The sequence below is a fragment of the Belonocnema kinseyi genome, chromosome 7 (assembly GCF_010883055.1).
Source record: "Belonocnema kinseyi isolate 2016_QV_RU_SX_M_011 chromosome 7, B_treatae_v1, whole genome shotgun sequence".
In the NCBI taxonomy this organism is placed as follows: Eukaryota; Metazoa; Arthropoda; class Insecta; order Hymenoptera; family Cynipidae; genus Belonocnema; species Belonocnema kinseyi.
The window spans coordinates 92,236,516-92,250,162 of NC_046663.1; the positions used below are offsets into that span (position 1 = coordinate 92,236,516).

Genomic DNA, 13,647 nt, shown 5'->3' on the forward strand with positions numbered 1-13,647 from the left:
TAGTAATTTGCATTACGTTAACAGAAACCATCACGTTGCAAAAACGATTACGTCCTATAAAACATTTCTTTGATACAAATAAATGATTTTATTTAAACTAAAAGTCTGAAATTATTTTTTCAATTTAGTATTTATTTCTGTCAAAGAAATATTAACTAAGCGAAGGAACAATGTTATTGTAAAATGTGATTTTAATTGATAAAAATATTTCCTTCGAACAAATTGAAGCCTATCGGCCGAAGAAATGGCTTTTTTGAGTCGAGACATGAAGTTGTTACTTTTTTGAGAAATATTACTTTGTATCACGAATGTTGACAATATCACTTGTGGCCCATGGTAGTCCTTTATTTATTTATTAACATTTTTTGTTGTAGAGATTTTTTTGGAGGCCGAGTACTTCTCAATTGACCCTTACATGAGACCTTATGTCCAGAATGTTCCTCTTGGTAGTGTTATGCTCGGTTGTCAAATCGCAAAAATTATAGAATCTAAAAATCCCAAATTTCCTGTGGGTCAAAGAATACGAGGATATTATGGATGGAGAACGCATACAATTATTAATCCAGACGAATGGAAACCATCCAGATTTTTAAATGAAAAGCCAAGAGTATTGCCTGATTTTGGACATTTATCTCCTTCACTTGGTTTGGGCGTCCTAGGAATGACAGGGTAAGATTGAAATACATTAAGAAAGTTATTTCATTTTTTTCACAGAGTGGCTAACAAATTTTATTATTTAAAAATTGTAATTTGGAAATTCTCAATTTTACATGTTTTAATGAAAAATTGTTCAGTGTTTAAAGTTTTAATTTTAAAATGATCAAACAATGATTGTTTTTATTTCTTTTAATTTCCCTTAAAAATGAGAATTTTTCACTTTTGAAAGCTTTAATTTGAAAATTTTATGACTTGGCATGGTCAGTTGTTCAGGATGACCTCAGGTCAGGAAAAAGCGGGAAATCAAGGTAAAGTCAGGGAATTGTGTTGGACAGGGAAAGTCAGTGATTTTGAAAAACAAAAACAAAAGTTAAAGGATTTCTAGAACAAATTTTAATAGATCTTATTAATTTGAAGGTATTTAAAAATATTTTAGATCATTTAAAAAGATTTTAATGAATTTTAATATATTTCAATGATTTGAAGGTATTCCAAAGGTATTAAAGAGCTGTACAAAGTTTCAAAGGATTTCAAAAGATTTCTAACGATTTGAAATATTTTATGGTATTTTAAAGGATTCCAAACATTTTCAAGAGATTAAATTATTTTCATGCAATTTCCAAGGGTTTGAATGTTTTTAAGCGATTTAACTAGATTTTATGGGGAGTTAAAGAATTTACTAGAATGTTGGAAAATATTTTAATTCTATATTTTAATTTAACTACTTTACTCCTACTTACTTTACTTTAATTAATTTTTTTTCCTTACTTTAATTTTAATTCTTCGATTCTGCAGGATCTATAAGTTTTTAAGATATTTAAACAATTCAACGTATTTTATTAAATGCTCCATGATTCCATTTTTGATATTCTGATTAATTTATTATCAAGATGAGGGCATCATGTATCCTTTAAAATGCAATGAATTAAAATTATCGTTGTAGTTCTTTTTTAATTAATCTTGAAATCTTCAACTCACCTTGCATTTTTTGAAACTCATTTCAGGCTTACTAAATTTCAGTGAGTCATATTTTGTTTAATTTACTTAAATTTTTTTTAATTCACTCTGAATTTTTATGAGCTTCATCGAATTTTACTCAATTTCCATACAATTTTCTAAATTGACGCCAATTTTACTCAAATCATTGGAATTTTTTGGATTTTTAAATTGTTTCCAAATATTTTCAATTTAACTTTAATTGTTTTTAAGTCTAATGGGTCGCATTAGTTTGAATTGTTTATAATTCACAAATTTTAGTCACATTGTCAATACACATTGTATACTTTTAGTCACTTTTTGGGTTTTATTCCATTTATAAAGGTTTCTGTTTTAAAAATGTTAAAATATTACAATTTTGATCTTTAAATATAAATGGTCAGGAACAATGAAATATTAGCCAGGGAAAATTCCGGACATTTTGAAAAAAAAGTTTTTCGGCTACTTGTTGTTGACAATTTTTCTTTAAATATATTTGTGTTTTTTAATGTTACATTTGTATAGGTACTTTGTATTATTTTAAATGTAATACTTTCAATTAATTTACAGAGATACATCTTACTTTGGACTTTTGGACATTTGTCAACCAAAAGCTGGTGAGACTTTAGTCATTAGTGGTGCTGCTGGAGCAGTTGGTTCTCATGTTGGACAAATTGGAAAAATTAATGGTCTCAGGGTGATCGGAATCGCTGGATCCGATGAAAAATGCAATTGGCTTGTTAAGGATCTTGGCTTTGATCACGCTATTAATTATAAGACTGAGAACATAGACTCTGCTTTAAGGAAAGCTGCTCCGAAGGGTGTTGATTGTTATTTTGATAATGTAAGTATTCTTATTTATTCTACTACATTTTTGTGTGGCTTTGGGGCCCGTAAATACACTGAAAAAAATGTTCTTGGATCAAGTAAATTTTACTTGGTTCAAGTCCATCGCAGGTACGTATAGGGACGATAGAATATGAGTGTGTTTCAAATAAATAAATACTTGCTACCCTATGATGGAAAAAAGCGTTCAATTTCTTAATCTGAGAAAATGTATTCTTAGATGGAATATTACATTTTATTATTCTAAAAATTTATTGTATTACTTCATGTAGAGGTGTGTTCAAGCGCAGAATCTAGTTTACTTCCAAGAAATCATTTCTGACACACTTCAAGAATATATTTTCTTAATCTAAGAATATGTAGTATCGGAGTAATAGACTAGTGTCTCAACTTAAGGTTGTCTGTAAATCCCATCCCCGTACAAATAGTAGAGTCCCGTGGGGCGCCGTCAAACCATACTACATTGAAAAAATTTCACGGACCCGCATGGTGAAGATTTCAGTGCGCTGCTGGCATAGAATTCGTAGGATATGTGTATATGTAATATGTATAGTTACCATTACTATGCCAGCGGCAGATTCGTAGATCGTGCAACGTCGCAATTAAAACCTAACCATGGCTGATCAACTGTCATGTGCGTTTGAATAGCTTGGTACAGCAGATAAGCTGGAGAGAGCAAACAGTGTTGCTGCTATGCGATACTGTTATGTTTATCAGTTTGAGAGTGACTAAAATTTCAATGTTTTTCATTGAATTATCTATGAAACTACACGGTGGAAAAACTTGATATATTTTTTTTAATTTGTATTTTCAAGCAGCACTAATACCGACATTTTTTACATTTCTCCACCAGTGCATTTAATTACTATAAATTAAAATGTGAAGAGTGCCTACGCACTGTTCATGAACTACATGTTAAAGTAGTCAACTTTGACATTAATTATCTCGGCATCGGTATGGTTAAAAAATTTGAAATTAATTTAGCATATAAATCATTATTTCATTTAAATAAAGCTCTTTTTTCAAAAAATTCAACCAGAGATTGATTTTATTTACATACAACCTTAATGAAATTTGTACTTGGGAAGAGTCTGTTAGAGAAGAAATCGTAATTCTAAACGACAGTTTATGAAAATTCAATACACTATTTCTAGAACGAAAAAAAATTTGTTTTTAAAATTATTATCATATAATATTCATTTTTTAAATCATTAAAATATTCAATTCGCACACACGGTTACTTACACATATTTCAAGGCAGAGTCGTACAAGTCATATGGTGAGCCTCAACCATCTTCAAACTAAAAGTTGTTGAACTCAATGTTTCTTTAAAGAAAACATCTTTCTGATGATTATTGAAAATTTTCGAGAGACTTTAGTATACCATTTTTTATTTAGAAAGATTTTAGAATTGAATTTTACTTATTTCAAAAAGAATCTCGATAGTTTTTTTTTTAAATATTTAAAAGTTTTATAAAATATCTAAAAGTAATTAAAAATAAAAAAACTTCCAGTGAAAAAATTCTTTAATAACCTTCATCACAAAACACGATTTTCTGCTGTACAAAAATCTCTATAAAATGCGCAGTTTTCAATTGATTCAACTCTTTTATATAATACTACACTGAAAAAAAATTTCTTGAATCAAGAAAGTATTACTTGATTCATGTCAATTTCAGGTACCAATGGGGACGATAGTATATGAATGTGTTCCAAATATATAAGTACTTGCTACCGTATGCTTGGAACAAGCGTACATTTTATTATTCTAAAATTTTATTGTGTTACTTTATTTAGAGATGTATTCAAATGCATACGGAGAAAAAGATATCGCACAATGATGTCGCAAAACCTCTGTATTGCAAGAAAGCGCAATATGATAACGTACAATTAGGTCCCGGAGCTTTGTACGCTATTATAATGCACTAATATCACAGATAAAAATGAAGTTAAATTTTGTTGATGTCCTCTGCTACGGCGTCCTTAGTAGCAATGGGAAAAAGGCAGAGTATGAGTCAGTTCGAGCTATAAATCGTGGCTCTAGATTTAAAACAATCACAGAGAAAATTAAAAATTTGCTGCAGGTAAGACCTGTAACTGTTATTGATTAAACATATTTCGGCGGAAGTTTCATTGAGGTTAGGAAAATAATTCTGAACTCGTTGACTGCGTCGCGCTGAAGTGAGCAAATTTCATTAAAACATGTAGAATCTACGAGAGAAACACAAAAAAATATGTACTTACTGATATAGTTCCTCCGAAATAAATCACATTATTGCAGACGAATTAGAACTTACTTAGTACAATTTAGCAAAAGCGCAAAATGTAACTGACGGATGGGAATCCCCATTTCTTACGTTATAGATTGCACAATTATGCGGTATACAATGTAAAAACTTGCAAGTACGATATCACGATTTTGCGCTATTATAATGCGATAATTACGATATATAGCGCAGGAATTACGATATATATTGTAATTTGTACGATATAGTTTTCTGAGTGCAGAACTTAGTTTACTTCGAAGAAATCATTTCTGATACACTTCAAGAATATATTTTCTTAATATAAGAATATGTAGTATCGGAGCAAGAGACTAGTGCCTCAACTGAATACTGTTTCTAAAAAATAAAATTGTTTTCGAAATTATTGTTAAATAATCTTCACTTTTTAAATTATTAAAGTACGTAATTCGCGCACACTGTTACTTACACATGTAATTGTACGCCTAGACGCTTTGAAAAATCGCACTCGCCGAGGATTAAACCCTCCCTACCTAAACTACCTAAACTAGTGTGTCCTAATCGCGCGCTCTACCGACTTCGCTATCGAAGCACTTGGATCCCGGTGACAAAAGTTTTGGTAAGAATTTCAAGGCAGAGTCTTACTAAGTCATATGGTGAGCCTCAACCAACTTCAAACTAAAAGTTGTTGAACTCAACTTTAATTTACCATTTTTTATTTAGAAAAATTTTAGAATTGAATTTTACTTATTTCAAAAAAGGATCGATACTTTTTTTCTTTAATATATTTAAAAATGTTTTTAAATGTCTAAAAGTAATGAATAATAAATAAAAATTCTCCGTAAAATGCGCAGTTTTCAATTTATCCAACTCTTTTATTGTATATAATACTCTCTTAATCAATTTTTAATGCGAAATAACACTTCTTTAACAATGATTTGAAATATTTGCAACAATGAAATAAGTTTCACTTATTTAATGGGAAATCAATACATTTTGTTTTTAAATATTTAAAACGCGTAAAAGCGTCCCAATGGTAATAAATAATAAAGAAAAGTTGCAAGTACAAAAATGCTTTAATAACATCAATGACAAAAAAATAATGCTCTTTTACAAAAAAAAACTTTCATGAAATGCACAGTTTTCAATTTATCCAATTCTTTTATCATGCGTTTTTACTTAGTTTTAAATATGGAATAGGTTTTCTAAGACAACAATTTAAAATATGTAAAAAAATAATTTAACTTCAATTATTTTACAAAGGGCTCAATACTTTTTTCTTAAAAATTTAATCCGCTTAAAAACTATCTAAAGCCGATAAAAATTAGTTACTTTTGAATTGAAAATTGCTTCAAAGTGCTCGATACTTTATTTTTCTTTCAAATAATAAAATACTTCATCTCACGATGTTGAAAATATTGAAAGCCTACAATATTGTACTAACGTAAATTAGGGGCGCTCAAGCATTGAAAGTTAAATTTCTTGATTTTTTCTTTTAGTGAAAGAAACTCAGTGGAATTTTTTCAAATTAAAAAAACTTTAAGTGGCACCGGGGAGTTATTAAAACTTAGAAAATTGTTAAGTGCATGAAATTTACTCTATAGTTGTAAAAATCTTAGATATTTTTTGCACTATTTCAGATAGCAAGCAAGAATATAAAATTAAATATTATGAAAAAAATCATGCCAAATAAAGAAATTAGTTTTTAATTCAGGAAAAATTCATTTTCTGTATTCGGCTAGATTAACATTTATTTTTCATGTTAAGGAATATGTTTCCTAAAACTTAATTAGTTTAAATTGGAATAACACATGATCATTTTATATTTTCAAAACTAATTTTTTTTACTTATAACTTTCATGAATTTTGCCATTTTTGTGATATTCAAACTGCTATTATTGAACAAGAAAATTGTGTAAACAAAATACAATTATGTCTTGCTACTCTACTTTAAATTAAATAAGGTTCAGGTAAAAACATTTTTAACTTTTTAAAAATCAATTTTAATCCCGTCGAATCCAAAAAAGTAATTTTTTTTTGGAAATTGAAAAAAGAATTTCTGTATTTAGCGGAAATATTCATCATTATTTTTTAATTCGGATGGTTTTTTGCTACCTTGGTCCCTACAAAAAAATAATTTCAGGTTGGCCGTTTTAATTGAGCAAAAAAATTTGCAGTCATTCGCCGATTTCCAAAAATGTTTCACAGTTTAAAAAATTCGAAATCGTTTAATTTTAAGTAGATTAATAAATTCAAATTATCAACGAATAAAATTATATACACAGTGCATTTGTACCGTTGGCGACCAAAAGGGGACACGGCCGGATTCAGCCTGAGAAGTATTGTCCTGAGTGTCAATTTTAAAAATCTTTCTAATTTCAATTTTAAAGACTGATACTTGTAGAGAATTTCAAGGCGCATTTTTTATTTTTCTTACAAAAATTTATAGGGTTTGTAGTTTTTGAGATAATTCGTAAAAAGTGGATTTTTTGAAAACGAAAAATTCCAATCTTTTTTCACTTCGACTCGCGCTAATTTAGCCAATTTTCATCATTTCCCGATTTCCCCAATACAAAGCACGTGTTTAAGTCTTCTGAAACTATCTAAGAAAGAAAAACGAGAATATTGTAATAAATAAAAAAGTTATTAATTTTTTTTTTGAGGCAATCCAAAAATCATGAATTTTAACCTTCAAGCGCCTCGTTTAGCGAACGAATTTTAAGCTGCGGAAAGCTTTCAGTGAGAAAGTTGTTCATTCAGGTTCAAAGAAGTTTTCTGGAAAGTTTTAGATCAATTGGATTAATAGTTCAAAAATTATGAATGTTTTAAAATCCAAGCGGTAATCTTGACGCTGCCCAAAAAACGTGCCTGGCCGGCTACGTACGCGCTGCAGCGAACGTCGTGAAGGTCATGTCAATCTTACCAAAACAAATGCACAACAGTAACTCCAGATATTATCATTATGCATAATATTGAACAAGAATAAATTAATCAAACAATATTTTAGTAGAAACTACTTTTAGTCATTTTCGTCACTCTCTTCAGTTTCTTCGGCATCTGGATTCTGAGTTTGTACTTTTAAAAAATATGATTCGACAAATTCTTTTCCTTTAGCGCTTAAATACTGGAAGAGATTGTTTACATCCTTTATTTTGGCAGCTTTTAATCCAATTCGGGGCGGAGGACTTTACGAAAGATTTTCTAGTTTAAGCGTAGGTTTAAAGAAAAAAGTGGTTGGATTTTGCAACTCATAGTTGTCAAAAACACCCACTTTTCCATTAGGAAACAAATGCAAAACGAACGCTTTGCTGATTTGGAAATTTTTTGGCTATCGCATTTTGCCTTTGAAACATTTTTGAAAATCCTGCAGAAGATCTTCACACTTCTCGACCATTGTGAATGAAGGTGAACGAGCATTGCGAATCATTTCTACATATTCAGCTTCAGTTTCAATTCGTTCTAATTTTTTCAGCTTTTGCGAATATGTGCCAAAATTCCTATCGCACTGACAATAGGAATGGCCTCGAACTGGAAACACATATTTAATCTCGCTTTGCAAATAAATGGACAATAAAACCAAAAAATGAAACACTGTGTAGTTTTTATTTTGTCCCGGACATGAGTCTGAAAATAATGTTATGCTGTTGAACTTTTCTTTAGCAAATTCTTTTAATACCGCGTATTTGATAAAACTGCAAACAGAGTTAACACCCTTCTTTACAATTCCCTCAAGAATAGGGAACATGTAACTCTGGTTCGCAGTATGTACATGTACGTTAAATAGAAAAGGCCATGATAAACGTAGGTAAAACTGCGCGGACACGGGAAATTTTGTTAGTGGCAAATTCTGTGCAAAATCAAATTCACAGCATAGATTATTATTTTCAGAGAGTATTTGCTTTTTTAACTTCAAATAAATTTCAGCATTGTTTTTGTGATTAATTACTTCTTCGTTTACCTCTCAATTCGTCTCGTTTTTGTAGCAAGTGTTGCACACTTCAGTTCTAGGTAATTTAAAATTGAAGCCAACATTTCGGTTAAAATACTTAAAATAAACGGTTTGACTTATTGTCAATTTAGCCCCCGTTTTTTCTTTATAATATTTTCCGAATAATTTGTAAAGTTCTACAAGATTTAATGAAGGATTATCAAAATATTTTAGGTTGGTAGAATTTCGTTTGTAATGTGAACTGTGATGTGGAATTGATTCGCAATGCTCTTCAATCATTTTTTTTTTAATTTTCTGTTAATTTAAGACAACTTTCGCGTACTCCACCTGCCAAATTTTTTAAAGGCTGCTTATTTAAAATCTTTTTTTAACATTTTTAACTCTTCTTTTGCCCAAACATAGAAAAGCACAAAAAAATTTTTTACAAATCGGAACGTTTTCTTCGTCAGTAGGAAATAAATATATCCAATGAATTAACCGTCCTAGTTTTTCACCCGCATTCGTTTGGATAGGATCCTTGCATTTTAACAATCTTCTGAGAAACACATTTTGTTCATTATAGTTCCTGAGATTCCAAAAATTTGTATGTACATTTTCTTGTTGCACATTTGAAAACTTCTAGTAACATTTTTCTCCACAGCAGGATTCAATAGGTTTGAAAGATCTCTCTGGGATTAGAATATCTTTAGCAATACCGTCTTTTTTAGTTTTAGACTTTGTAATGTATTCTTTTCCGGAAAGAAATAACAAATAATGCTATTAACTTCGTCATTAAAAATTTAAAATAATTACTTTAGACTATCTACATATTATATATAGTTCAGTAAAAGAATTATTTAAAAAATCAAGAATAAAAAAAGTCACAAAATATTAAATTTATGATTAAAATTTATTTAAAAATTGTATTGACGGTTTCCAATCGCACCTGATTTCTGGAACATTTTCTCTTATTTTTAATCCACGAATCTTCATTTATAGTTCTTTTTTTACCTTGTTTCATTTTAACATCTTTTTCTTTTTGATTAATATTCTCAAAAATATCTCAAAAATCTCAATAATCTCAAAAAAATGCTTTTCCAACTATTATAAGAAACAATCACTTCGCTGATTCTATGCTTTATTTGTAGAATCTCATAGAAGATGACAAAAAAAGTTACTGTTGTGCATTTGTTTTGGTAAGATGGACTTGACCTTCACGTCGTTCCTGCAGCGCATATGTAGCCGGCCAGGCACGTTTTTGGGCAGCGTCAAGATTACCGCTTGGATTTTAAAACATTCATAATTTTTGAACTGTTAATCCAATTGATCTAAAACTTTCCAGGAAACTTTTTTGAACCTTAATGAACAACTTTCTCACTGAAAGCTTTCCGTAGCTTAAAATTCGTTCTCTAAACGAGGTGCTTGATTGTTAAAATTCATGATTTTTGCGTTGCCCTAAAAAAAAATTAATAACTTTTTTGTTTATTCCAATATTCTCGTTTTTCTTTCTTAGATAGTTTCAGAAGACTTAAACACGTACTTTGTATTGGGGAAATCGGGAAATGATAAAAATTGGCTAAATTAGCGCGAGTTGAAGTGACAAGAGATTGGAATTTTTCGTTTTCAAAAAATCCACTTTTTACCAATTATCTCAAAAACTACAAAATCTATCATTTTTTGCAAGAGGAATAAAAGATGCGCCTTAAAATTCTCTATAAGTATCAGTATTTAAAACTGAAATTAGAAAGATTTTTAAAATTGACACTCAGGATAATACTTCTGAGGCTGAATCCGGCCGTGTCCCCTTTTGGTCGCCAACGGTTCATTCATAAAGTTTTAATAATTTTAGGAATGAAATGACTTTTGAGTCTTGCATAATTATTTCAAAATTAAAAACACTTTTTTCACATCTATTTAAAAGATTTAAATTCATACCACCAAAAACTTACCTACGCGATAAACTTAGACGTTTTTTTATAGTCTTTTGACTGATTTGATTTGTGTACTAGTTTAAAGGACGTAGTATATCAAAGCACACCAATGTTTTGAATTTTATAAATACGGTTAAATCTCAAAATATTTGCATCTCAAAATAAAATAATGAAAAAGAGTTATCACTACGAACCAACTTCATGCTGCAAACAGAATGTATTTGCGGAGAAGATAGAGATCCTCAAGGAAGAGTTGAAACACGGGTCACTCCAAATCTAATTGGCACCGCTGTACCGGAACTACACTGTAAAAAAAGATTTGTGTGAAATTACAAAGTTTCGGAAAATTACATATTGCATCATTGTAAATATCACACACTCGACTGTCTTATTTTTCTAAAGTATGTGAAATTACATCCTCTAGCGATGTAAATAAAAGGACCCAAAAATACAACTGTTCAAACTTTTGGCGCCCCATAAAAATATGAAAGTTCCGGTATAGCGGCGACTATTGGAGGGGGAAACGTGTCTCAACTCTCCCTTAAGGATCTCTTAGAAGAGGTTATAAGTCATTATATATTTTCGTGTAGTGATTGTTTTGAAAATAAGCTTTTTGAATGAAGAATATAAAGAAAACTTGCTCTTCTGCGCCAACGAAGCTACGTTTAATACTTTTCAGGAAATGGAACAAATATTCAGATCATAGCACCCGGTTGTACAAAATTGCTCTTTCGTCTAAGAATTTGTAATTAGACTAAATCAAAGAAAAAAGACAATGAAAACAAATATGCTAGAAAAAGCATGGCTAAGCATATAACTTACCAATAAAAATTTAGGTTCTGAGAGTTCTAAACTTGAAAAAAAACCATCCTCTTTCTTTAAGTGCAATTTGTCTTCCATTATTACCTTTATAGTATAATGCATAAATTTGAAATGTAATTTCAGATAAATGATCGCCTGCAGCATGAATTCTCTATGATATTTATTATATAATTTAAAAAATCTTATTGAAATATAATTCCGAACAAATCAGCAGTAAAAACTTTTCTACTTTATTCATGTAATTTACATTTTAGTTGTATCATAAATTCTCTCTTAAGTTTAACCTATTGTTGTGAAATAGACTTATCTGAGGAAAAAAAAAGTTTTTAGGACTAAAAAGACATTACACACACCTATTGTAAAAAAGGGGTTTTAACCTTATAAAAGTACTTCTTTTATTTCTGATTTCTCAACTCGGTTTTCAAAAATATTATTTTAATGTGATATTTATCTTGGTGTTATCTCTGATTGAATTACATTTATTTTTATTCGAAATAATTTAATCTAAAGGTGTTGAAGAAAAAGCTATAACCTCAGAATTCAATTTCTTTACTTTACTTCACAAACAATACAATTAGAAATACTTCCCCATGTTTTGTCTCATTTTAATTTTTTGTTTCGTAAAAATTGAAAATTTCTAGTATAAAATTTGATTTAGGTAATTAATTAATTAATATTCTAAAAATTCATGTCATTAAAAAAAATTATTTTTTACATTTTATTCATTTTCAATGAACAAATATAAATAATTATTATTGTTATTCTTCATACTATCTATTAGATGTTACAGCCTTTATCCAAAAGTCTTAAATAATAGTATTTTTTTAAAAGTGTGTATGAATAAGATTTTTCACTTTTCAACCATTTATTATTACTAGAACTACATTATTATTTTTATTACATTCATTTATTATTCTATCAGTGCCGATCCCGCTTTTGCGACTCTAATCAGAAGCGGAGTCAGTGGTGAGACAAGTCGCCCTTGAGGAACTCTAGACGAAGAGAACCAACTTCATACTGCGTAAATTTGTCGATTATTATATTTAATAAGATGCTTATGTAGAAAGAAGTGAATTAATTGAAACCAATATATTCATTTTCATAGTATGTGTGCAATGTCTATTGTATCAAGTCTACAGTTCTTGTATTGAGGACACTGTTCTGATTCTATCTTGATAACATATGTATCTTTGCAGTAAATCTGACATTTGTTTTAAGTCAATAATTATTTGAAGGAAAATGTTTAAGCATCATGCTGAGAGAAATTATTTCTTCACTGAATACATTAATTTTCCTGTCTCAAGAACATGGAAATTGTTTCATTTAAAATAGTAGTTAAAATAAGTATATGAATTGTCTTGGTTCAAGAAATATTTTGTTAGAGTTTTAGTTAGTTATGATGAGAATATAATATTCTTGATTAAATATTTTATTAAACACTACGTAAATAAGTATAATGGAACAAATTAGCTCAATAGTTTTTTGTTTGGAGTAAATATATTCTTGATTCAAATAGTTGTCCTGATTCCATTATTTTCTTGATTCAAGAAAATCGGTCCCGTGCAAAAATAAAATAATTGCTTCATTTAAGTAAAATAAGCCAAGTAATTCAGCCTACTTAATTCAATGCAATTTTTTTCAGTGTAGTGAAAAAGATTTAGATTTTCATCAGAGTTTTCTGCTCCATGTATAAACAATCTTCAGTGGTTTAATCTAAAAAGTTACATATTTGCATAAGCTGTTGGTACATTTCAGTGCGCTTTTTACCATAAGACTATTTTTTTGCGTCTAATTTTTCAATAATATTTTTTGTTCCATACTACTGAAATATAATAAGCTAATAACAACCTTTAAACATTTTTTCAATACGTCTTTATATATAACACAGGCCCACAAAAAAAACAAAAGTGTCTGTGCAATTGACCAGACCTATATATTCTTATGTATTTTTCGACGCTGAATCCGAATTTGCAATAAAAAAGTAGGGTCCAGCTACTTTTTAATGGGGGTTTTCTCGAAAAACCTCATTTTTTACGGTTTTTTCATGGTTTTTTTTTAATAAAAAAAAAATAAAGAAAATTTTTATTTTTTTGACTTCAGAATCTAATTCTACGGGAAAAAATACATCGAAAACCATGTTTTGATTTTTTTTTTTACAAAAATTTCAGCCCACCATACGGCGATGAAAAGGCAGAAAATCGCGAAAAGTGAAAATTTGCTTCAAATTTGATTAAAATGACATTAA

At 29.3% G+C, this 13,647-nt stretch overlaps 1 protein-coding gene across 6 annotated transcripts in view; it reads left to right on the forward strand.

The window, feature by feature from the left end:
• LOC117176036 (prostaglandin reductase 1-like) overlaps positions 1-13,647 on the forward strand; it is a 149,312-nt gene that overhangs the window by 106,553 nt on the left and 29,112 nt on the right. For all 6 annotated transcript variants that reach the window (XR_004467571.1, XM_033366016.1, XM_033366018.1 and 3 more), the window contains 2 exons: positions 375-669; positions 2,203-2,476. Coding sequence is in view for 5 of the 6 variants with exons in the window: in XM_033366016.1 (XP_033221907.1) it covers positions 375-669; positions 2,203-2,476 (569 nt within the window). In the remaining variant the exon portion in view is untranslated. The remainder of the gene's footprint in view (positions 1-374; positions 670-2,202; positions 2,477-13,647) is intronic.